This window comes from Podarcis liolepis, assembly GCF_965112155.1.
Source record: "Podarcis liolepis genome assembly, chromosome: 4".
NCBI classification, from domain to species: domain Eukaryota; kingdom Metazoa; phylum Chordata; class Lepidosauria; order Squamata; family Lacertidae; genus Podarcis; species Podarcis liolepis.
The window spans coordinates 97951542-97978007 of record NC_139558.1 but is presented as its reverse complement, the minus strand read 5'-3'; the positions used below and the strand labels follow the sequence as shown (position 1 = coordinate 97978007).

General features: G+C 46.3%; 1 protein-coding gene across 1 annotated transcript in view; it reads left to right on the top strand.

Annotated features, from left to right (window-relative positions):
- The window catches only part of DGAT2 (diacylglycerol O-acyltransferase 2), a 65150-nt gene extending 39635 nt beyond the window's left edge, over positions 1 to 25515 (top strand). The window contains exons 3-8 of the mRNA XM_083499871.1: positions 5349 to 5456; positions 8239 to 8309; positions 13223 to 13427; positions 15977 to 16151; positions 17403 to 17605; positions 20629 to 25515. Of these exons, the coding sequence (XP_083355997.1) occupies positions 5349 to 5456; positions 8239 to 8309; positions 13223 to 13427; positions 15977 to 16151; positions 17403 to 17605; positions 20629 to 20783 (917 nt within the window). The 3' untranslated portion in view covers positions 20784 to 25515. The remainder of the gene's footprint in view (positions 1 to 5348; positions 5457 to 8238; positions 8310 to 13222; positions 13428 to 15976; positions 16152 to 17402; positions 17606 to 20628) is intronic.
- The last annotated feature ends 951 nt before the right edge of the window (positions 25516 to 26466 follow it).

Below are 26466 nucleotides of genomic sequence, written 5' to 3'. Positions count from 1 at the left end.
GACACAGAAAGGGCTGAACTCCTCAATGCCTTCTTTGCCTCAGTCTTCTCCGATAAAGAAAACAATGCCCGACCTGAAGAATTTGGAGCAAATGATTCAGCAAAGGAAACACAGCCCAGAATAACTAAGGAGATAGTACAAGAATATTTGGCTAGATTAGATGTATTCAAGTCTCCAGGGCCAGATGAACTGCATCCAAGAGTATTAAAAGAACTGGCAGATGTGATCTCAGAACCACTGGCAGTCATCTTTGAGAATTCCTGGAGAACAGGCGAAGTCCCGGCAGACTGGAGGAGGGCAAATGTTGTCCCTATTTTCAAAAAGGGGAAAAGAGAGGACCCAAATAATTACCGCCCAGTCAGTCTGACATCAATAGCAGGGAAGATTCTGGAACAGATCATTAAGCAAACAGTCTGTGAGCACCTAGACAGGAATGCTGTGATCACCAATAGTCAGCATGGATTTCTGAAAAATAAGTCATGTCAGACTAACCTGATCTCGTTTTTTGACAGAATTACAAGCCTGGTAGATGAAGGGAACGCAGTGGATGTAGCCTACCTTGATTTCAGCAAGGCATTTGACAAGGTGCCCCATGATATTCTTGTAAAGAAGCTGGTAAAATGCGGTCTTGACTATGCTACCACTCAGTGGATTTGTAACTGGCTGACTGACCGAACCCAAAGGGTGCTCATCAATGGTTCCTCTTCATCCTGGAGAAGAGTGACTAGTGGGGTGCCACAGGGTTCTGTCTTGGGCCCGGTCTTATTCAACATCTTTATCAACGACTTGGATGATGGACTCAAGGGCATCCTGATCAAATTTGCAGATGACACCAAACTGGGAGGGGTGGCTAACACCCCAGAGGACAGGATCACACTTCAAAACGACCTTGACAGATTAGAGAACTGGGCAAAAGCAAACAAGATGAATTTTAACAGGGAGAAATGTAAAGTATTGCACTTGGGCAAAAAAAATGAGAGGCACAAATACAAGATGGGTGACACCTGGCTTGAGAGCAGTACATGTGAAAAGGATCTAGGAGTCTTGGTTGACCACAAACTTGACATGAGCCAACAGTGTGACGCGGCAGCTAAAAAAGCCAATGCAATTCTGGGCTGCATCAATAGGAGTATAGCATCTAGATCAAGGGAAGTAATAGTGCCACTGTATTCTGCTCTGGTCAGACCACACCTGGAGTACTGTGTCCAGTTCTGGGCACCACAATTCAAGAAGGACACTGACAAACTGGAACGTGTCCAGAGGAGGGCAACCAAAATGGTCAAAGGCCTGGAAACGATGCCTTATGAGGAACGGCTAAGGGAGCTGGGCATGTTTAGCCTGGAGAAGAGGAGGTTAAGGGGTGATATGATAGCCATGTTCAAATATATAAAAGGATGTCACATAGAGGAGGGAGAAAGGTTGTTTTCTGCTGCTCCAGAGAAGCGGACACGGAGCAATGGATCCAAACTACAAGAAAGAAGATTCCACCTAAACATTAGGAAGAACTTCCTGACAGTAAGAGCTGTTCGACAGTGGAATTTGCTGCCAAGGAGTGTGGTGGAGTCTCCGACTTTGGAGGTCTTTAAGCAGAGGCTTGACAACCATATGTCAGGAGTGCTCTGATGGTGTTTCCTGCTTGGCAGGGGGTTGGACTCGATGGCCCTTGTGGTCTCTTCCAACTCTATGATTCTATGATTCTATGATTCTTTGTTTGCCTCCTCCATGTGAGGTCCAGAGGGTGGCAACCCGAGAACAGGGCCTTTTCTGCAGTGGCTCCCCATTTTGGAATGCTCTCCCCAGGGAGACATGCCTGGCACCTTCGTTATACACCTTTAGGCACCAGGCAAAAACGTTCCTCTTTAAGCAGGCCTTTGTCTGACGGGTGCCCTTTCAAATGTGTTGGGGAGAGGGGATCATTGGGTTGTTTTTATTATGTATTTTGTGTTTTTAATCCTGCGATTTTATCTTGCGAACTGCTGCGGGAATAGGGTGGTATGCAGATTTTAACAACCACCGCCACCAATTCATGGGGGACGGAGCAATCGATGGCTTGGGGTCCTAATGGTAATGGCTGCCTCTGGGATCAGAGGTGCTGCACCTCTGAAGAACAGGAGAAGGCTCTTGTGGTCGTATCCTGCTTTGAGTTTCCTGCTGGCATTTGGTAAACAGGATGTTGAACTTAATGGTCCTTTGGCTTGATCCAGCAGAGTGCTTATGTTCGTCTGAACTTTGCCCCATGGGGCAAAACAACCTGTACCCAGTTTGCCCTTTGAGCATAGCAGGAGCTGAACGTTCCTCGCAGGCACCGGTCCCTCCCTCTTGCTCCCCTCGCATATAAACATGTTGTTGTTTTCTTATCGGTGTGCAAAGTGCAAGAGAGCAGGGCTCATCCAGACTGCCTTTTGTCCTGCGTTTCTAGGTTTAAAGCTTCATGCCTGAACATTATGTTTTCTTTTTGCCCTAGCGCTATCCCCGTAAAACCCTGCTCTTTAGTGCTGAGCCGGAACAAACAGCAATCCGTGGGAAATCCGAACCGCTGTTTGTTCCGATTCAGCGTTGAAGAGCGGGTTTTCCTGGGACGTGGAGCTTTAAAGCATGGACGGTGTAACAGGAAGTCTGGATGAGCCCTCAGACTTGGTCAGTGTTAGAAATTAGCCGGGCACGTTTTGTGACTGGCATAGGTCCGATTGCAACCACGTGGAGAGCTCTGGTTGCCAAGTTGGCGACTGATACTCTAACCACTACACCACCCTGGTTTCCTAGAGTCCTTCTGCCAGGAGGCAACTCTATAAATTAAGCTGATAAATATGGGGAAAGCAAAATGTCCCTTAGAGAAGGATCTGAAATATTTCCCTTGAAACTTGAGTTTGTTTTATTCAGGATTGTTTTACTCAATGTTTTAATGTGTTGTAAACCACTTTGAGTCCCCCCCCCCTTTAAAATATAAAGCAGCATAAAAGTGAAATTAATATTTATTTATTTATTTTAATTTAATTTATATACTGCCCTATACCCTGGGGTCTCAGGGCGGTTCACAGTACAAAACCAAGATATAGAACCACAAAATACATAATAAAAATAAAAACAACACCCCAATAGCCCCTCTTCCCCCCAAAAAACACACATTTTAAAAGGGCATAGGATGTAAATCAGTTCCCTGGGCAGAGCATTTCATAGACGGGGAGCCACTGCAGAGAAGGCCCCGTTCTCATGTTGCCACCCTCCGGACCTCTCAAGGAGTAGGCACACGAAGGAGGGCCTTAGAAAATGATTTCAGGGTCCGGGTAGGTTCATATGGAAAGAGGCGGTCCTTGAGGTATTGTCCTGAATAAGAAACCTCATTGCTTTATTATTATTATTATTATTTTAAAAAGACACTTAGACATTCAATTGCAGCAACCGTAACCTAGGTTTAGGTGCCATTTGGCAACTAGCTTATATATCTGAGTTTCTAACACTGTGAGTGTTAGCGATCTTGGAGAAATTGGTATGTTGGCTGCGCATAGTTTCCACACCAGCCTGTCAGCCTGAGCTGCACTGGCTGCGGCTGATTGGGAGTTGTAGTTTGGGGTGACGGAGAAATTTGAATTGGTTCTTATTCCAATGCAAGCCTACCTAAGTCCCACTTTCCGAAACAAGAAGCAAACGAAAACACACCTGTCCTTTTGAAATTTGCACTTCTCTGAATTTTGCCAGGCAGTTCTCCCACCAAGTAACGCATAGCAAACTGCATGGACCGGGTGGGCAAAGTGTGTACATAAATGCACATGTGCGTGAAAATAACATATTCAAAGGCATTACCGTATTATTTGCTCCATAAGACGCACTTTTTCCCTCCTAAAAGGTAAGGGGAAGTGTGTGTGCGTCTTATGGAGCGAATGCAGGGGGGAGGCAGGCAGGAAAAGCCCTCAAGAGCCGCACACAAGCTCGGCGCAGTTCTTGCGGGCTTTTCCTCAGGAGGGAGAAGGGACTGATGCGGTCAGTCAGTCCCTTCTCCCTCCTCGTAGAAAAGCTCGCAGGAACTGCGTGCTCCTTAAAGGGTGCACAGCTCCTGTGCGCTTTTGCGGGAGGTGGGGGTATTGCCATAGCTGCGCATAGCCCTTCCGGCCGGGAGAGGCTGCCCGCGGCTATGGCTTCTTTAGCCGTGTGTAACCTTTCCTGGCTGGAGAGGTTGCGCGCGGCTAAAGAGGAAGCCATGTCTTGGCTTCTTTAGCCGCTTCTTTAGACTTTAGCCAAGTATTGGCTTCTTTAGCCATTAGCAGCCCCTCCGGCCGGGAGAGGCTGCGCGCAGCTATGGCAGAAGCCAAGACAGCAAGCGGGGTGGATCTTTGGGACGGGGGGGGGGGGACCCGGGCTTCCCCCGGCAGCCCCAGAAGCTCTGGGAGTAGCAGACAGGCTTTTTTTTTCTTGATTTCCCCTCTAAAAACTAGGTGCGCCTTATGGTCCGGTGCACCTTATGGAGTGAAAAATACGGTATATTGCATGGGTTAATTTTTCAACAAGGGCTTCATTTCCCGCCACCAACAAACTGCTGTGGAAGCTTTGTTCCATGTTTAGGGAAGTTTTTAATGTCTGACGCTGTATTGCTTTTAATATTCAGTTGGAAGCCGCCCAGAGTGGCTGGGGAAACCCAGCCAGATGGGCGGTGTATAAATAAATTATTATTATTATTATTATTATTTATTATTAGTGGTACCTCGGGTTACATATGCTTCAGGTTACAGACGCTTCAGGTTACAGACTCCGCTTACCCAGAAACAGTACCTCGGGTTAAGAACTTTGCTTCAGGATGAGAACAGAAATCGTGCTCCGGCGGCACGGCGGCAGCAGGATGCCCCATTAGCTAAAGTGGTGCTTCAGGTTAAGAACGGTTTCAGGTTAAGAATGGACCTCCGGAACGAATTAAGTACTTAACCTGAGGTACCACTGTATTATTATTATTAAACTGAAGCTTTGAAAAATGAGAATCTGATATTGGCACGTTCTTGGCACAAATGTAAGCCTTGAAAAATGAGAATCTGATATTGGCACATCCTAAAGTTGAAAACATCTGGGAGCGTGTGACCCATGTAGACTCTGAAGCCGGCCGGTAATATCTCTTCAGAGTAACCTGAGGTGGCTTTGGAGAAAGCTTTTTTTGGATGAATCTGTGCAGGAGGCTTAGCCGGTCGGCTGTGATGTCACTTAAGCCTTAAACAACGCAATCCGATTTAGCTTGGCCGGGCAGGGGAGGCAGGCAAAGAGCGAGGCAGAAGGGTTCAAGAGGCTAGGGTGTGTGTTTGTATGCCAGGACAAATCCCTTCTTAGCAAAACGAGTTAATTCTCCTTGCTCTTCATCTCTGCCCTAGGTGTGGCCTGCACCGTTATCCTCATGTACATCCTCTGTACGGACTGCTGGCTGATTGCAGCCGCGTACCTGGCCTGGCTCGTCTTTGACTGGAACACTCCAAAGAAAGGTAGGCGAATCTCTTCAGTCGGCAGAGCGGAAGACTCGACGTCTCAAGGCTGGGGGTTCGAGCCCCACGTTGGGCAAAAAGATTCCGGCATTGCAGGGGGTTGGACGAGATGACCCTCAGGCACAGCTGCCAACGTTTCCTTTTTTTTAAGGGAAATCCCCTAATTCTGAATAGGATTCCTCACAAGAAAAGGGGAAGGTTGACAGCTATGCCCTCAGGGTCCCTTCCAACAATACAGTGGTACCTCGGGTTACATACGCTTCAGGTTACAGATGCTTCAGGTTACAGACTCCTCTAACCCAGAAATACTACCTCGGGTTAAGAACTTTGTTTCAGGATGAGAACAGAAATCGTGCTCCGGCGGCGCGGCAGCAACAGGAGGCCCCATTAGCTAAAGTGGTACCTTAGGATAAGAACAGTTTCAGGTTAAGAACGGACCTCCAGAACGAATTAAGTTCTTAACCAGAGTTACCACTGTACAATTCTATGATTTTATGCATCGAGGTGGAGGCAACAGCCTCAGTGTGGTCCGTATCCCTGCTTCATCCCAAATCCATGCAGATTTTTTTAAGAGGGGAAAATCTTCATGCTTTCCTAGCCTTTGAACCAGGCATAGGCAAACTCGGCCCTCCAGATGTTTTAGGACTACAACTCCCATCATCTCTAACTAACAGGACCAGTGGTCAGGGATGATGTGAGTTGTAGTCCCAAAACATCTGAAGGGCCAAGTTTGGCCATGCCAGCACTAGAGGATTTGAAGCAAAATGTCTCCAGTATGCTGAAGACACACAGCTCTAGCTCTGCATAACATCTGAATCGGGCCTGGACCAGGGTCTGGGTTCAGTGATGAGCTGCTTGAGGGCCATTAAAGCATCTTAAAAAGCAGAGACATCACCTTGCCAACAAAGGTCTGTATAGTTAAAGCTATGGTTTTCCCAGTTGTGATGTATGGAAGTGAGAGCTGGACCATAAAGAAGGCTGATCGCCGAAGAATGGATGCTTTTGAATTCTGGTGCTGGAGGAGACTCTTGAGAGTCCCATGGACTGCAAGAAGATCAAACCTATCCATTCCTAAGGAAATCAGCCCTGAGTGCTCACTGGAAGGACAGATCCTGAAGCTGAGGCTCCAAGACTTTGGCCACCTCATGAGAAGAGAAGACTCCCTGGAAAAGACCCTGATGTTGGGAAAGATGGAGGGCACAAGGAGAAGGGGACGACAGAGGACGAGATGGTGGGACAGTGTTCTCGAAGCTACCAGCATGAGTTTGACCAAACTGCGGCAGGCAGTGGAAGACAGGAGTGCCTGGCATGCTCTGGTCCAGGGGGTCACGAAGAGTCGGACACGACTAAATGACTAAACAAAGTTGAACCCATGTGGGTGAATTCACACCCATTTTCCAAGTAGGAGCACGGACCCATTTGAACCCCAGTTCACCCATTCCTTTGCTGTGTTGATGCTCTGTTGATACCAGCAGGAATCGTTATTGTTAGTTACATATTCTATTTATCACCCACCCTTCTCCAAAAGGAGGGAGGGTTACAGCAAATCTTTAAACCAGGCATAGGCAAACTCGACCCTCCAAATGTTTTGGGACTACAACTCCCATCATCCCTAGCTAACGGGACCAGTGGTCAGGGATGATGGGAATTGTAGTCCCAAAACATCTGGAGGGCCGAGTTTGCCTATGCCTGCTTTAAACAGAGGTGATTCTAGGAGCCAACTCCTAGGTTCTGAGATCTGTTACGGAAAAATCTGGGTGCGGGGCTACTCTGCCACCCAGCTCGTCGGACTAGGTCCGCGGGTCCCTGCGGAAGAAAATGAGTTCACCCGGACAGGAGCAAACTGCAGAAGATCCAAGTTTATTGCGCAACAGGTTCAAGGCGAGATTGAACAGCGAGAAAGGTGTGACATGAACTTTTGAGATTTCCCTCCATGTCCCAGAGTACAGTGCAAAATACATCCCAGTTACATCATGAATACATTAAGAAGAGGTTGGGTTACACAGATTACATCACGAATACATTAGGAAGAGGTTGGGTTACACCGGATTAACATATGGAGGAGGGAGGGGGGAATATGCAGAGCTGGAGATATGCGCAGATAAGCACATCCTGAGAAGACAATGGTCCATGTATGCATAGTCTGTCACCTGGCATCGCCCAGAGGAAGGGCTTGGCAGAGCGATTTGACCGGATTAGGGTCTTGACACCTTGCTTGAGGGATTATGGAGGACAGGGGAGGTGTCAAGGGGTCCTAGAGAAATTGAGCAAATTGGCACGTTGGTTTTCTATGAATTTTATAGATTTTAGTCCCTTTTGACATTGACAATTGGAAATAAATGGATATATTGTAGCGAAGAAGGAGGTGAAGAAGACATGCCCCCCCTTCCGTATCAGATCCCATAAAATATCTCAGGGATCTGGGCGCCCCCAGAGTTGATGGGCGATGCCATTCCAATGGTCTTCGTGTGCCGCGCCTTGTGATTGATTTTGTGGGGTGGGTGTTAACCTGCCCTCCAGTATTTTATTTAAGTTGGCACCCCTGGAGGTGATCCAGGGCCTTCTTTGGGTTTTTGTTTCTTTTTAAAAGAACCAATTTCCCAGGCTCTGCGTCTTCTTCCCATGGGGGGGGGGGGTGGCCCCAGTTGCTTTCCCTCCCCTTCCTTTTCATCCAGCCAGACCTTGACAACTGCACATGCCATGCCTGGTCTCTTTCATCAGTTCTTTCTGATCAACCACTGACAGCTGCTCCATTAATTATTATTATTTTTAATCCCAAAAGGTGGTAGAAGATCGCAGTGGGTCAGAAACTGGGCTGTCTGGAGGTATTTCCGGGACTACTTCCCCATCCGAGTAAGTACTGCTGCGACCTGTTTTTCTCTGGCTTCCTTTTTTAAAAAAATAAATTGATTGGGAGAAGCCTTCCTTGAAAAGGCCAGTCCGCGTTGCTTCTTTTTTTTTATAATAATAATGTTTATTAAGGTTTCACAAACAATAAAAAATTCCAAAATTTAAACATAAGAAAAACTACAAAAATATAAAAATACAAAAACAAAACACATAAAAAATACACATTAGAAGACAGTTAACAAAGAGAGGGAAGAAAAAAGAAAGAATAAGAACAAAAGAAAAACCCAAAGACAAAACAGAAAATAGATTAGTGTTTTCAAATCTTATACTCCATTCACTAGTTTCTTGACCTCCTCGCACCTCCCATTTTGTATTCCAGTTCAGATATTAAATTCAGCAAATCCTTACCCTCTAACATTTATCCTCACTCAAGATATTAACCTATTATAAATATCAATTTTCCAATTATCAATCCCTATTTACATTTTCTTAGAAATCTTTTTACCAATACCACTTATTTTCCATCAGACATCATTTTAACATTCCTTAATTTTACAGTGCTTCTGCAAATAGTCCTTAAATTTCTTCCAGTCTTCCTCCACCGACTCTTCTCCCTGGTCACGAATTCTGCCAGTCATTTCTGCCAACAGTCCGCGTTGCTTCTGTCTTATCGTTCGAAAAATGGTTCCATTTCCCATATTCTCGTAAACTTGAGTCAGCACTTTGGAGTCTTGTTTGGAATAGTTTTACTTGTGCGATTCTATTGCCGTAACCTTCCCTCGCAGCTTAGGTGAAGGACAGGGCAAGAAGTCTTATAAATGAGTAACTAACTACCAGGTGATGTAATTTATTTCAAAATATTTTCGGTGCAAAGCATCCGAAAGAGCTTCCGATAAAGACAACTAAAAACCAGTTAAACATTGATGTTGCAAAAAGGAAGAAAGCAAGAAATAAAAATCTTATGTAAAAAACAACCCAAACACATAGCATAGTAACAAATGAAAACATTATTCCCTCCTGGTTTAAAAGGCCATAGATTGTGGAATACCTTAGTGGAATATATGAAAAAGGATATAACGCAAAGCTGTGCAACAAAACCATGATAATAGAAATAGTATAATGAGAAGGACTGCTGGAAGTTTTAAGCAGAAATTTTTAATTGATGGACATGATTTTGTATAAATTTTGGGGTTCTTTTTCCTTTTTCCTTTGTCTTTTCTTTCTTTTCTTTTTCGTCTTTTTAACTTTTTTCTTATTCTTATGTCGTGATGTTTTTGCTTCTGTACTGAATTTTTCTATACTTACCTTTGTTGTAAATGATCATTTACGTCTATATTTTAAATCAATAAAGATTCACCATGAAAAAATAAAATAAAAGGCCATAGATTGTTTAATTAGCCAAAGGCCTAGGAGAAGAATTTTTGTCTGGCGCCTGAAGATATGAAACTAAGGTGCCTGGAGAGAGCGTTCAAAAAATGAGGAGCCACTGCCGAGAAGGCCCTGTTCTCGTGTTGCCACCCTCCAGACCTCTTGCGGTGGAGGCACCAAGAAGGGCCTTAGATGACGATCTCAGGGTCCGGGTAGGTTCATATAGAGAGAGGTGATCCTTGAGGTATTGCGGTCCTGAGCTGTTTTATAGGTCAGAACCAGCACATTGAATTGGACCCGGAAACTTTTTCTTTCTTTTTTTAAAAAAAATAATTTTTATTGAATGATTTTATGTTACAAAAAACATTACAACCATACTACCACTAAATATAAGTGATAAATAAAAATTACATATATCAATATTTCGTTTGTTATTTGTTATTTACTGTCTTATTTCCTCCCAAACATTCCATACAAAAACACACATATGTACAGACACACACAATGATAATAATGAAAGTAAATATTTCCCCCCCTTTTATCTTACAAAAACTTTTCTTCAGCTTTGACTTCCTATCAAGTCCCTTTGCATATATTTTATCTTACAGTCGAATGTACACAAAACAATAAACCTTTCTATATATATTTCCCAATATATTCTGAAAACATAATAAATCCTTAATTGTTGTCCAACTCCTTTTAATTCCTTTATCACTAGAATGCTAGCACAGAGTCAAAACTATTATTGTATTTTTGAACATATCTTCTATAACCATCCCATTCTTCCACAAATTTTTGCTTTCAGTTTCCTCTGAGTTTGCTAGTCAATTGAGCCGTCTCCACAAATTCCTGTAATTTGATTTGGAATTGGACCTGGAAACTACCGTATTTTGTGCCCCATAGGACGCACCGGCCCATAAGGCGCACCTAGTTTTTTGGGAGGGAAATAAAGAAAAAAATTTTTATTTCCCCCCCCCAGGCGCGGGGCTGGGGTGGGGGAAGCCCGAACTTCCCCCGACCCCAGCCCCCAGAACAGGCTGCTCTGTGCAAGCCATGGGAGCCCTCCTGCACCTTGCGCGGAGCTACCCAAAGCCCCAGTGCGACTGCTGAGCGCGCCGGGGCTTCGGGATAAGAGGTGGCTCTGCGCAAGCCGGGGGAGGGTTCCCGTGGCTTGCGCAGAATTTTCTGAATCCTGGAGAGCGAGAGGGGTCGGTGCGCACCAACCCCTCTCGCTCTCCAGGCTTCAGCGAAAGCCTGCATTCGCCCCATAGGACGCACACACATTTCCCCTTCCTTTTTGGAGGGGGAAAAGTGCGTCCTATAGGGCGAAAAATACGGTAATTGGCAGCCAGTGCAGCCGGGCCAGGATTGCTTATAATATGCTCAAACCTTCTTGCCCAGCTTCGTTTCACAATTCTGCACCAGCTGAAGTTTCTGAGCAGCCTTTAGAAGCAGCCCTAAGTATAACGTGTTGCAATAAGCTAACCTCGAGGTTACCAGAGCATCCGTCAAGTTATGTTGTGTTATGCTTAACTTGCCGATTTCGATAGAAAAGGCCCAGAACAAGACCGGCTGGTTTTTTTTCTTTCTTCAGACACGGTAAAAACACCTGACCCCCGTTCCCTGCCTGTAAATGCACGATAAAAGCGGCTCTGATAACATTTCCTTGCTGCAGGATCACATTCATCCAGTGCTTTACCAGCTGCACTGGCTCCCGGTGGAGTACAGGGTCAGGTTTAAGGTGCTGGTTTTGACCTTTAAAGCCCTACACGGCCTAGGACCCTCGTACCTACCGGACCGCCTCTCTTGGCATGCCCCACGGAGGATCTTAAGGTCCACAAATGAAAACACTTTGGAGGTCCCAAGTCGCAAGGTGGTTAGATTGGTCTCAACTAGGACCAGGGCCTTTTCAGTACTGGCCCCAACTTGGTGGAACGCTCTGCCTCATGAGACCAGGGCCCTGCAGGATCTGATTTCTTTCTGCAGGGCCTGCAAGACAGAGTTGTTCCACCTGGCCTTTGGCTTGGAGCCAGTTTGATTCCCTCCCCCTCTTTCTTTTTCCTTTTTCCTCCTGTAATGAGGCTGCATTTTAATGTTTAAATATTTTAATGTTGTTTTTAAGTTGTATTCATTCAACTTGTTTTTATTATTGCTTGTTAGCCGCCCTGAGCCTGGCCTTGGCTGGGGAGGGTGGGGTATAAATAAAAATTATTATTATTATTATTATATGTGTAAAAACACGCTGATTCCTGGACCGTCCACGGGCCAGATTTAGAAGCTTGTAATGCAAGAGAAGACCTTTGCGTGGACAGGCGGAGTCCCCAGATCCCGAGCGGTTCCCCCCCATCATGTGGAATAACGACTCAAGACAACGTGCTATGGGATTAAATTGGCCACAACTTTATTAAATTTCAAATGTGGGTAGACCTTGGCTCAGGCATTGGGCGTTCTCCCTCCCCAGTCCCCAGCCGGGGACCTAGGGAGCATCAGGGTTATTCAGTGTGGGGGGGGGGATGGGCCGGCTCTGGAGAACATATGTTCAAGCAGAGATAGCCGCCCCCGTTACACCGCCGCCGCAGGGGAGAGCAATGACGACCTTTCGGCGTACGGTCAAAGCCTCCCTTCAGAAACCCCTTTAACGGGGAACCCTGGTATCGCCGCCACAAAGAGGAAGATGGACTAAAGGATTCCGCCCAAGGCCTGATACCGCCAAAGTTGTGACGTTTTGCTACGGGAAAGGCGAAACCTGCCAATGCAGGGAAATTCCTTTCCGGCCCTTTAACAGCGACCTTAACGTAGCAGCGCCCGCATACCTGTGAAGAAAAGTTAACCTGCAACACCTGTGAAGAAAAGTTAACCTGCAAAAGAAGACATTAACTGAGGGTGGGTAGGGTGGGAGAAGCTCTGGAGCCAAGTGAGGATTCCCAGATAAGATCCTCCCTCTATTGTGTGGGCAGGTAATCCCTCCCCTACCTGGCTTGGTCTCCTTGGCAATGCTTCCCCCAGGTGGGATTGGACAACTGACTGAGGTAGGCGGAGACCTCCAGGTATCCCACCTGAGGGAAGGCAAAGCCAAGCCTATGCTGATGGAGCCGCTCCAGATCCAGGGGATTCGCGCGTCCACGCAAAGGGCGCCCCCCGTTTTAAGCGGGGAGCGGTCATTATCGTATTTTTCTTGCGATGGAGAGCCTTTTGTTTTTCTTATGCAACAGCAAAGGAAAGAAGGCTGTTCAACCGGACGGGGTTTTTTCTGTTTTTGTTCTCGACGGCTTACCTAGCTATCTGGGGATGGAACAGCAACGTGGGGCTTATGAATTCTTAGGGCATGTAAACAGAGCTGCCATGGTCAAGATCAAGTTGCCATTCCTGAGCTAGACAAACTGCTAAGACCTCTCTCTCTCTCTCTCTCTCTCTCTCTCTCTCTCCCTCCTCCATCTCAAGGGGGCAACTTTTCTCCCCATTTCAGCGGAAGTAGCTTGCATTTCTTCTGTTCCAGTGAAGTAGCTTTACATTTATTTATCTCTCTGTCTCTCCACCTCCCTCCTCAGCTCGTAAAAACCCACAACTTGGCGACGCACAGGAATTACATCTTCGGTTACCATCCGCATGGCATTATGGGGCTTGGCGCCTTCTGCAACTTTAGCACAGAAGCCACGGGCGTGAGCCAGAAGTTTCCTGGGATTCGGCCGTACCTCGCGACATTAGCCGGGAATTTCAGGATGCCCATTTTGAGGGACTACTTGATGTCTGGGGGTAAGGATTCGAAAACCTGCCGACACGGTGCTTTCTCAACACCGCAGTAAGTCACGGGTGGCGCTGTGGTCTAAACCACCAAGCCTCTTGGGCTTGCCGATCGGAAGGTCAGCGGTTCAGATCTGTGTGACGGGGTGAGCTCTCGTCGCTCCGTCCCAGCTCCTGCCAACCTAGCAGTTCGAAAGCACACCAGGGCAAGTAGATAAATAGGTACCACTGCGGCAGGAAGGTAAACAGTGTTTCCATGCGCTCTGGTTTCCGTCACTGCATCCCGTTGCACCAGAAGCAGTTTAGTCATGCTGGTCACATGACCCGGAAAGCTGTCTGTGGACAAATGCCGGCTCCCTTGGCCTGAAAGCGAGATGAGTGCTTCAACCCCATTGTCACCTTTGACTGGACTTAACCGTCCAGTGGTCCTATACCTTTACCTTACACTTCTATATACAGTGGTACCTCTGGTTACGTACTTAATTTGTTCCGGAGGTCCGTTCTTAACCTGAAACTGTTCTTAACCTGAAGCACCACTTTAGCTAATGGGGCCTCCTGCTGCCACTGCGCCGCCGGAGCACGATTTCTGTTCTCATCCTGAAGCAAAGTTCTTAACCTGAGGTACTATTTCTGGGTTAGCGGAGTCTGTAACATGAAGCGTCTGTAACCTGAAGCGTCTGTAACCTGAGGTACCACTGTACCTTAACACTCCTCCTTCCACAAGGTTTATTTAACTTTTAACGTTTTAATTGCCCCAAATGGTTCAGACCTATTCGAATAATTCAATATCTTCTCAAACCAATCCTCCTCTCTCTCACTGACCAGACGGAGAAGCTTCTAAGCAGGGCTGTTGGCCGCTTGCTTAGGCCCTCAGCCTCTTCGGAAGCCACCAGATGGAGACCTTGGAGGACCCCTGGCCAGGATTAAGGAGTCTCTCACCCACTCCCATTGCATGTTGCTTGCTTCCTCTCCCTCACCTACGCTGCGGAGGCCAGTGGTGTGGAAAGATCTGGAGAATTGCCCAGTCTGTTTGCCCTTGGCTATTTGTATTAGCCAGGAAGGAAACTGACATTTTTGGGGGGGTGTTAGCATTAGAAAGCATAGCAGCCTGCAGGGCCTTTGGCATTTAAGATTCTGAAAGCAGAAACAGCCTCAATATGCTGTCCAGATTAGCCATCCTCTCATAAAATCTGCTTTCTCTTCCCCCAAACAGATGAACTGGCTTGGCTCAGTGAAAACCATTATTTAATGTTTTTTAATTTATCTGCTGCTTTTCTTTGGTTGTTTTCTATGGCGTTTTTGAGCTGTTTTTATTGCATGCTGCATACAGTGGTACCTCGGGTTACATACGCTTCAGGTTACAGACTCCACTAACCCAGAAATAGTACCTCAGGTTAAGAACTTTGCTTCAGGACGAAAACAGAAATTGTGCGGCGGCAGCAGGAGGCCCCAATAGCTAAAGTGGTGCTTCAGGTTAAGAACAGTTTCAGGTTAAGAACGGACCTCCGGAACGAATTAAGTACGTAACCAGAGGTACCACTGTATCTCATTTTGAACGTGTGTGTGTGTGTGTGTGTGTGTAAGACAGTGGATAAATAGCGACAACGACCAACAATCTTGTTGCCGTTTCCTGCAACATCTGGATAGCTCAGTTGTTTAAAGTGTGGTGCAGATCAGTGCTGGATCTACGTAGAAGCTAAACAAGCTATAGCTTAGGGCCCCACTCTCTTGGGGGCCCCCAAAAAAATTAAAGGGGAAAAAACTAGATGTACATTTCCAAAATATAAGATAAAAAACAAATAGAATCAAACCTACATGCAGCAACAGTGTTTTGTATTGTGTAGGCTCCTAGGATGTAAGCCATGGGCCCCGCCTGCTAGCCTGCTCCCTAAAATATCACTGGTTTGCTTCTTTCTATATATAGGGTGCCTACATTCTGCATGGACTGGTTGCATAGCAACATGTGCAAATGGCTTTAGATACCTATTAGGTCCATAAATGACCATATAGAATATATCCAACACAAAAACCAGCGACCATTTGTTGTTGACAAAGGACAGCTGGACATATAAAGGGCTCCATTAACTTCAGTAGCTTATAAAGGTAAAGGGAACCCTACCATTAGGTCCAGTCGCGGACGACTCTGGGGCTGCGGTGCTCATCTCGCTTTACTGGCCGAGGGAGCCAGCATACAGCTTCTCGGTCGTGTGGCCAGCATGACTAAGCCACTTCTGGCAAACCAGAGCAGCGCACGGAAACGCCGTTTACCTTCCTGCCGGAGCGGTACCTATTTATCTACTTGCACTTTGACGTGCTTTCGAACTGCTAGGTTGGCAGGAGCAGGGCCCGAGCAACGGGAGCTCACTTCGTCGTGGGGATTCGAACCGCCAACCTTCTGATTGGCTTCATCAAACCTAAATTCTGCCCTGATTTCCCAGGTATGGGAAAGTTGCATATTCCTGCATTGCAAGGGGTTGGGATAGTAGATTACACTTAAGGTCCCTTCTACAAATATGATTCTCCCCTTAGTCTGAAAGTTCTTTCTCTCTCCGAACGTTCAGGTATTTGCCCTGTGAACCGGGACACCATAGACTACATCCTTTCCAAAAACGGGAGCGGCAACGCCATTGTGATTGTGGTGGGGGGTGCTGCCGAGTCCCTGAACTGTGCCCCCGGCAAAAACTCAGTGACCCTGAGGCACCGGAAGGGCTTTGTGAAGCTGGCGTTGCGCCACGGGTAAGCAGAGAACGACCTTAATCTTTCATATATATATAAATTCATATATATATATATATATAAATTTTTATTAGATTTTTTTTAACATATAATTTTCAACAGTAATTAAACATACTTTTACATCTTATTCAAATTTTTGACTTCCATCAATCCTGTCTGAAAATTTTCCAATCTCATCTCTCAGTATACATTTCTTATCTTCCCTTTTACATCTCAAACTCATAACCAATATCTCTATCTTTTTCTACTTTGTGACACTTCGTATATTCCTCCTTACAAAACTTCTTGTAGTCCTACTAGCGTAATTTGTTGATTACAGTTGCTCTTCAAATAGTTCATATACTTCTTCCAATCTTCTGTAAATCTCTGGTGCCGCAGGTTTCAAATCCTTCCTGTCATTTTGTCCAATTCTGCATAGTCCATTAATTTCGTCTGCCATTCTTCTTTCGTTGGAATTTCTTCTTGCTTCCATTTCTGGGCTAACAATACTCTTGCTGCAGTTGTTTCATATAAAAACAATTTGACATCTTGCCTATTAATGTCCTGACCTATAATACCAAGTAAAAATGCTTCTTTTTTAAAAATATATATATGTATATTTCAACATAAATCAGATTTTTTAAAAATTTAAATCAGATTTTTTTAAAAAAAATAAATCAAATTTTTAAAATAAAATGCTTTTGGAGGGAAAATCTTTCTAAAGATAGTTTTCTGTTTAAGTTACATTATAGTCCAAAGGCAATCCATCAGGAAATAAGGCTTTGTTTCAAGTTTTTCATGTGTGCTAAAACTCAGTCTAAGTTTTTTTTTTAATCATTTAACCACATCAGTTAACAAACATGGATACATATGCTATGATGTTATCGTTTTAGTTAAGTAAATTGTTTAAATTGTTATTGAGGAAATGATTATTTTTCTCCTTCCAATAGAGGACAGCAGAAAAGTTGTCCAAATATAAGCAGTTAACTTACTAAACCTCACCATAATTTCATAATTATCTGTCTCTGAGTATTTCTACTAGTGTAACCAAATTGGTAATTTCAGATATAACTGTGAAAACTGCTCTGAAAAGTTGTTATTCCAAAAACGAAACCTTCATCTGGTTTGTAAATATTAAGGTTATACCAGCGAGGAATGAGTCTTTCTGTAAAAAAATAAATTAAATTAAATTAAATCAAGTCATACTGACTAGTGATTTAAATCGGTTTGATTTAAATCAAATCCGCCCTGATTTTCACACCTCTCTTCCAGAGCGGATTTGGTTCCCGTGTATTCCTTTGGCGAGAATGAAGTCTACAAGCAGGTCATCTTTGAGGAGGGGTCGTGGGGGCGCTGGGTTCAGAAGAAGTTCCAGAAGTACATTGGCGTGGCCCCTTGCGTTTTCCACGGACAAGGACTTTTCTCCCCCAACAGCTGGGGTCTGCTGCCATATCCCAAGCCCATCACCACTGTTGGTAAGGATCGCAGTTGACAGAATAATAATAATAATATATTATTTATACCCCGCCCATCTGGCTGAGTCTCCCCAGCCACTCTGGGCGGCTCCCAATCAAGTATTAAAAACAATACAGCGTTAAATATTAAAAACTTCCCTGAAAAGGGCTGCCTTCAGATGTCTTTTAAAGAGAAGATAGCTGCTTATTTCCTTCACATCTGAAGGGAGGGTGTTCCACAGGATGGGCGCCACTACCGAGAAGACCCTCTGCCTGGTTCCCTGTAACTTTGCTTCCTGGAATGAGGGAACCACCAGAAGGCCCTCAGCGCTGGACCTCAGTATTTGTGCATAACGATGGGGGTGGAGATGCTCCTTCAGGTATACTGGACCGAGGCCCTTTAGGGCTTTCAAGGTCAGCACCAACACTTTGAATTGTGCTCGGAAACGTACTGGGAACCAATGTAGGTCTTTCAGGACCGGTGTTATGTGGTCCCGGCAGCCACTCCCAGTCACCAGTCTAGCTGCTGCATTCTGGATTAATTGCAGTTCCCGGGTCACCTTCAAAGGTAGCCCCACATAGAGCGCATTGCAGTAGTCCAAGCGGGAGATAACTAGAGCATTCACCACTCTGGTGAGACAGTCCGTGGGCAGGGAGGGTCTCAGCCTGCGTACCAGATGGAGCTGATAAACAGCTGCACTGGACACAGAATTGACCTGTGCCTCCATGGACAGCTGTGAGTCCAAAATGACTCCCAGGCTGCACACCTGGTCCTTCAGGGGCACAGTTACCCCATAATGCCTTCCCTTCCGTACATCACTCTTTGCCAACCTGGTGCTCTCCAGGCTTTTGTCTAAACCAGGCGTCCCCAAACTCCGCCCATCTGTTTGGGGACTACAGTTCCCATCATCCCTGACCACTGGTCCTGTTAGCTGGGGATGATGGGAGTTGTAGTCCCCAAACAGCTGGCGGGCCAAGTTTGGCCATGCCTGGTATACACTGACTGACTGCAGAGGTCCACAGCTAGGGATGATGGGAGTTGTAGTCCCAGAACAGTTTGTGGGTGCCTGTTATAAACATATTTGCCTTTTTTGTGCTTTCAAGCTGTTTTTACTGTACGTCGCCCTGAGACAAGGCGATGAACAAATGGACTATGCTCGTTTCTGAATATTGCCCTTTTACCATGTCGGATTTCACTCAGCCCCCCCTTAGTGCGAGGGGCTCAGCCTCACTGAACTACCATATTTTTCTGTGTATAACACGCCCCCATGTATAAGACGCGTCCTATTTTGGGGGGACTCGAAATTAAGAAAATGGGAGGAGATTGCCAAGGGCTTTTTTGTGGGGTGTTGCCCAGTGTTGTTGAGCTTTTTTGGGGGGGGTGACAAAAATTGCTCACCCACTGCCCCGACACTGGCCATACCAAGCGTTGCAGAAGCCCCCAATCGACCACCCAACTGCCGCAGTGACAGAAAATCGCAAACAGCCTCCAATCACCCACCCTATTGCCACTGAGAATCTCTTGCCAATCGCCCACCTCCCCAACAAGCCCCAATTTTTAACATAATTTTTTAAATTAAAAAAAAACCTCGTCTTATACACGGAAAAATATGGTAACTGTGCCTTGGCTCTGCTGAGCCTTGGAGGAATGGAATGTTTCCAAATAGCCGCTGGAAAAGGCAGAAGGTGAAGTGAGGTTACAGGGAACCAGACAGAGGGCCTTCTCAGTGGTGGCGCCCGCCCTGTGGAACACCCTCCCATCAGATGTCAAGGAAATAAACAACTATTCTGACTTTTAGAAGACATCTGAAGGCAGCCCTTGTTTAGGGAAGTTTTTCATGTTTGATGTTTTATCATGTTTTTAATATTCTGCTGGGAGCCACCCAGAGTGGCTGGTGAGGCCTGGCCAGATGGGCAGGGTATAAGTAATAAATTATTTTTATTATTATACGGACACGGGTGGCGCTGTGGGTTAAACCACACAGCCTAGGACTTGCTGATCAGAAGGTTGGCGGTTCGAATCCCCGCGAAGGGGTGAGACACTGTTGCTCGGTCCCTGCTCCTGCCAACCTAGCAGTCAGAGTGCAAGTAGATAAATAGGTACCGCTCCGGCGGGAAGGTAAACGCCATTTCCGTGTGCTGCTCTGGTTCGCCAGAAGCGGCTTAGTCATGCTGGCCACATGACCCGGAAGCTGTACGCCGGCTCCCTCGGCCAGTAAAGCGAGATGAGCACCGCAACCCCAGAGTTGGCCACGACTGGACCTAATGGTCAGTTGTCCCTCTACCCTTACCTTGGGTTTACAACCATAATCTGTTCCGGAGGTCCTTTCGTAAGCCAAAACAGGTTGTAACCCAAGGCATGCTTTCGCCAATGGGGCCTCCAAAAAAAACTTGTTCGTAATCCAAAATAAAACGGGTTGTAATCCAAAACAAGGTTGCAAACCATGACATGCACATCCGTGTTTGTAATCTAAAACGTATGCAAACCAAGGTACTGCTGTATTGAATTCTGCTTGTGGATTTCCCAGGAAGGGCCTCTCATTGGCCACTGTGAGAAGAGGATAATAATAATATAGTTATCTATAATAAATTAAATAAATTTTTATTTATACCCTGCCCTTCCTGGTTCAGAAAACCGGGCTCAGGAAGACTAATGACAAATTTAAAACACTTACCATATTTTTCGCTCCATAAGACGCACTTTTTTCCTCCTAAAAAGTAAGGGGAAATGTGTGTGCGTCTTATGGAGCGAATGGCATTGCGCAGAGAGGGAGATATATTTTTTTCTTGCTTTCCACCTCTATAAACTGGGTGCGTCTTATAGAGCGAAAAATATGGTAGTTGATGCGACAAAAAACAGCATAAAATACAGTATAAAACGTGAATAATAATAAATTCAGAAATCAAAAATCAATTTAGTGGGGGAAATCCATCCAGTAAACATTAGATGACCACCAGGGCTAGCTGGCTAAATTAGTCTAATCCAGTCCAATCCCTTGCAATGCTTCTTAACGTTTCTCTTGTTTCCGCTTTTTCCATTTCAGTCGGGGAGCCCATTACCGTCCCCAAAGTCGATAACCCGAGCCAGAAGGAAGTAGACTTTTATCACAGCCTCTACGTCAGCTCTCTGATCAGACTCTTTGACAAGTACAAGACGAAATTTGGTCTTCCGGAGACAGAGATCTTGGAAGTCAACTGACCGCCACGGGGAGGGAACCGGGTGCTTTCGCTCCTGCACGCTTTTTCTGGCAGCGAGTCGCTTGGCAAACGCGGCGTCAAAAGACAATTCTCTGCCGGAGCCCAAGTTGTTTTCTGTGTGTGTTCTGGTCTGCGAATCGGGGAGGCGAGTTCGAATGCATGCATGAGCTTTAAAAAAGATAAAAGGGGAAAAAAAGTTGTCTAACTATCAAAGCTTTAGACCTCGCTAGAAACCATTGTATTTTTCTCTTTGGGACATATCCGCCCAGCTCCAGCAATGGCACTCGGTTTTTAAGTTCTCCCCGAGGGAAGACGCTTGTTTTGCCTTTTGTTAGACTTGGACATTGGAAGCTGCCCCAAGTCGACTCAAGCTATGGGCCCATGTAGCTCAGCCCCGACTGCTCTTTGCTGACATGGCTCTGAAGGCAGAGAATTCCTTATTAGTTGGAGATCCCCAGAGATTTAAGTTAGGAGTTAGCAAGGCGTCTGTGCTCTGCTGCACAGCCTGTCTGCCTCCTAAGTTTCGCTGCTCGCAAAACCAAGCGACAGGGTGGGTGCAAAGCATTTATTTTGGGGTGGATGGTTTCCCTGGCCCTGGATGCTAACGCTGCCTCCTACTGGTGGCACCACACAATGCAGGAATAGCGTCCCAGGGGATTAGAAGAATCAGAGAACTGTAGAGCTGGGACCACGAGAGTCTGGAATCTTTTGCCCAATGGGGGCCTCAAACCCGTGACCTTGAGGTTAAGAGACTCATGCGCTGCCAGCGGAGCTACGCATCTAATGTAGCAAGTGTGACCTGACCACTGCCTCATTGACATGCTGAAACAACATTGCTGCCTTCGGCGGCCATGTGGGTTGTCTGTGGAGCTAGACCAGCCCTCTAGGCCGAGGACTCTGTGCCCCTGTTTAACCCCCACCCTGTGTGGGATTTTGTGCAAGCCGATGATGGGTTTGTCCATACTGCTGCGTGTCCTAAGCTTTGAAAGCAAGTGGGCCCAAGTCGTTTTCCATTCGCCCCAGGGCTTTCCCCAGGAAAAGGCTTCTTTGCCTCTGAATCAGAACCGACGGCAATCTGTAGAAATTGTTGACATTGGCCCTGATTCAGTGGTAGATTGAGGGTTTCTCCTGGGGGGAAGTGGGAGCGCGAAGGAGCTCTGTGCGTTGCACGATCTTTTCCTTCATGCTGATTTTTAACAGCAGAAGGGAAGGTGGACCAAAGTGGGTAGGAAGAAAGGGAGCTGAAAGCAAGAGTGTTTGGGGAAGCACGGGCCGTTTCTGGATTCTGAATCGCCCATTGCAAGGTTTGCCGTTTCAGCTGGAGAAAGCAGGTTGCTAGTCATTATTCTATAGAAAAGAAGGACATTGCACGGGTAGCTCCCTCTCATTCCTGGTTTTGCAAACCCCAGAACCCAGATTTGTTTGTTTTGCAAACCACACTCATTTCTGGGTTTTTCTGCCCTTTGCCACTGGTGCTGTAGCAACTCCTATTGCTACATTACTGCTCCCCCCCCCGAACATATATTTTGTAGCACAAGGGGGTATCTGGTTGAGAAAGGCCCTCCCTGAAAGCACAAACAATGCATATTCTGAGTCTTTCGTCCCATTTCACTCCCACCTCCATTTATACCTTGTTGCATAAATGAGGCTGGGAACCAACGAAAAAGGACCTTTGCTGGTCCCCACAAATCTCCTTTCTTTGGCTCTTCTTGTGTCTGCTTTCCTGGTGTCTTTCTGTGGAGATCTGGCCCTTTTTAAAGACGGCACACTCCTTTGTGTGCCTCCCAAAGAAATGCTGGAAAAGCCAGCGATATTTTCAAGCAAAACCAAGAACTGGCAATTGGCAGGCGCAACTTTTTTGCTTGTAACAAAGGGTAAGGGACCCCTTACAGTTAAGTCCAGTCCCGAACGACTCTGGGGTTGTGGTGCTCATCTCTCTTTACTGGCCGAGGGAGCCGGCGTTTGTCCGCAGACAGTTTTTCGGGGTCATGTGGCCAGCAGGACTAAGCCGCTTCTGGCGAAATCAGAGCAGCGCACGGAAATTCCGTTTACCTTCCTGCTGGAGCGGTACCTATTACTCTACTTGCACTTTTTGACGTGCTTTCGAACTGCTAGGTTGGCAGGAGCAGGGACCGATCAACGGGAGCTCACCCCGTCGTGGGGATTCGAACCGCCAACCTTCTGATCGGCAAGTCCTAGGCTCTGTGGTTTAGACCACAGCACCACCCACGTCCCTTTGTGCTTGTAATGAGCCACAATTATGCTACGCTGTGTGTGTGTGTGTGCGCGCACACGCATGTGCATATGAGAGAATGACTGGGTTGCAAACTTCTTTTCTACGGTGAAGCTACAGGGAGCCAGCATTGTGTAGTGGTTCAGAGCGGTGGTCTCGTAATCTGGTGAACCGGGTTCGCTTCCCCGCTCCTCCACATGCAGCTGCTGGGTGACCTTGGGCCAGTCACACTTCTCTGAAGTCTCTCAGCCTCACTCACCTCACTGAGTTGTGGGGGAGGAAGGGAAAGGAGGTTGTGAGCCGCTTTGAGTCTCCTTAGGGTAGTGATAAAGCGGGATATCAAATCCAAACACCTCTTCTTCTTCCTGTGCTTTTAACAGGTACAGGAGTGGGAGAAAATCACAAGGCTTGGCTTTTCCCTGTTATTGGAGCACCTAAAAGGGGAAATCCGCCTTCTACCTCTTTGCCCATTCCCCATCCCAGGGGCCAAGTGCATGCGGCCCTTAAGTCTCCTCTGTTTGGCCCTTAAGACTCCCCCCAGGCTGTAGCTGCTCTGCAACCCTACCTCTTACTTTCACCCTCCTCCAGTTGCTTGGCTGGAGTGCGCATCCTTGACCTCTGATAATACCCCTTGCTTGTCTGGATGGAGAAATGTGTGTGTGTGTGTGTGTGTGTGTGTGTGTGTGTGTGTGTGTGTGTCTAAAAACAAGCCTACTCTGCAAAGGTAAAATTCAGATTTGTTGCTGTGTCTGCAGTTGCCTCTGGCCCCAGCCACCGCTGGCATAATACGGGAGCAGCTCCCTCCAGTTCCACAGGCTGTGAAACAGGTTCCCAGTCCCTGATTTTGAGCTCACCCTGCCCTTTCTACCCTTATTTCATCACCCAAAGGCTTTCCTACCCCTCCAAGGACTCAACTCCCCAACGATTCTCTGCTCTCTTAAATTATTCCACCCTTCCTCTCCGGCTACCCCATTCAAAATCCCTCTCAAGAACACACCTATTCTGTGAAGCCTTTAGACCAGGGATGGGAGACCTGAATGGTGGACTCCATCTCTCATCGGCCCCAGCCAACATTGTCAAAAATCAGGGATGTGGAGGGACTGCAGTCCAGCAGCATTTGGAGCAGGGGTCAGCAAACTTGTTCAGCAGGGGGCCGGTCCACTGTCCCTCAGACCTTGCGGGGGGCCGGACTAGATTTTGGAAAGGAAAAAAAAAATGAACAAATTCCTATGCCCCACAAATAACCCAGAGTTGCATTTTAAATAAAAGCACACATTCTATTCATGTAAAAACATGCTGATTCCCGGACCGTCCATGGGCCAGATTTAGAAGGCGATTGGGCTGGATCCGGCCCCCGGGCCTTAGTTTGCCTACCCATGATTTGGAGAGTCGTCTGTAGCTGAAACGAAAATACGTATTTGCTCATCCCACCTTGCCTTCCCCCCCCTCTCCTCCCTCTTTTCCTAGAGTCTCCTCCACTGCCCCAAGATAGAAAAGTGCTTTTTCAGAGAGATAAATGCATATTTACAAAAGATGACTTCCAGTGTTGGACCAATCATCAAACAAGTAAGATTCAAAAACTAGCTATACAGCAGAAAGTTCTCAAACCTCCAAATTAACTACTCGTTTTTGGGTTTTTTTTACCTTTTTCCAGATATCCATTTATAGCACCTTTTATGCCACTTTTAACAGTTATGGCTCTACACCCCCCCCCCAAGGAATCCTGGGAACAGTAGCAGACCCGACAGCCTTCTCAATTTCCAGCACACTGAGCAAACACTAGTTCCCAGGTTTCTTTGAGGGTAGCCATGTGCGGACTTGGAAAATTCTCTGGGGCAGAAAACATGTTCCTTTGCAAAGGTCCTTTCACATTGTTGGGCCTGTGTGTATATAACTTAAGCAGTTTCTCCCTAGCCGCGCACCTATTGAAAGCGTAGGAGTTCTGTTGGTGACCCAGAAACAGAAAAGAGAAGAGTTTAAAATGCAGCAGGAACCCTCAAAGATGAAACACTTTTTGGCAAAACGTCGCACCTGTAAAATCTGAGGATTTCTCTGGCTTTTGAAGAACCTGATGATTATTATTCAATTCAATGGTGAATGTATATAAAGTAGCTCTTATGCACAAAGTATTGACTTTTTAAATGTTTACATGGATGTTGACTGATGCTTCGTAGAGAAATATATTCAGAGCCCAATGTCTGCATACATATATATTAAATATATATATATATATTTAAGCGTATTGCACTATTGCATGTGTAACCTGCCGCCTTCAATTGTTTTAATCATTGAGAACGACCGAAGCTCTTAAAATGTGCCTTTGGGTAACGTGGAAAACGGGGGCTTCGGTTCCCGAGTTCTTGTTCCCCTGTGATCCTGAACATGTATAGAGGACAAATATGCTCAATTCTTTGGGCATTTTGTGGAAATACTGTACATTATTAAAAAACAAACGATTTTTGTACAAATTTATAGAAATAAATGTAACCAAGGAAAAAAAGTTGACTTTTTGCTTGTTCACTGTGCCTTGTTCCAGATGTGTTTGGTGCTACATGCAAAAATTGTGCCATTACAGTGGTACCTCGGGTTACATACGCTTCAGGTTACATACGCTTCAGGTTACAGACTCTGCTAACCCAGAAATAGTGCTTCAGGTTAAGAACTTTGCTTCAGGATGAGAATCGTGCTCCGGCGGCGCGGCAGCAGCGTGAGGCCCCATTAGCTAAAGTGGTGCTTCAGGTTAAGAACAGTTTCAGGTTACGTACGGACCCCCAGAACGAATTAAGTACTTAACCCAAGGTACCACTGTATTTTTTAAAAAACAAAAACATTTCCTGTGAAGCACCTCAAAGCAATTGAAGAATAAACCCACCAACATTGAAAACTAGCATAAAACAATTTCATAGATGAGGGCCATTTCAAATCCAATAGATAGACTGGTGGGGATTTAAAAAACAAAACCCTCTGCTTAAAAGGCTTGTTGGAAAAGGAAAGGCAATAGAGAGGGGGCCTGTATCAAAAGGTGAAGGGTAAAGGGACCCCTGACCATTAGGTCCAGTCGTGGCCGATTCTGGGGTTGCGGCGCTCATCTCGCTTTACTGGCCAAGGGAGCCGGCTTACAGCTTCCGGGTCATGGGGCCAGCATGACTAAGCCGCTTCTGGCGAAGCAGAGCAGCGCACGGAAACGCCGTTCACCTTCCCGCCGGAGTGGTACCTATTTATCTACTTGCACTTTGACGTGCTTTCGAACTGCTAGATAGGCAGGAGCAGGGACAGAGCAATGGGAGCTCACCCCATCATGGGGATTCGAACCGCCAACCTTCTGATTGGCAAGCCCAAGGCTCAGTGGTTTAACCCACAGCACCACCCGCGTCCCTCATCAGAAGGTAAGTGCTGCAATGTTAAGGCAATTTCTGGCATCATGTGGAATGGACCTTCCAAGAAGATTGTT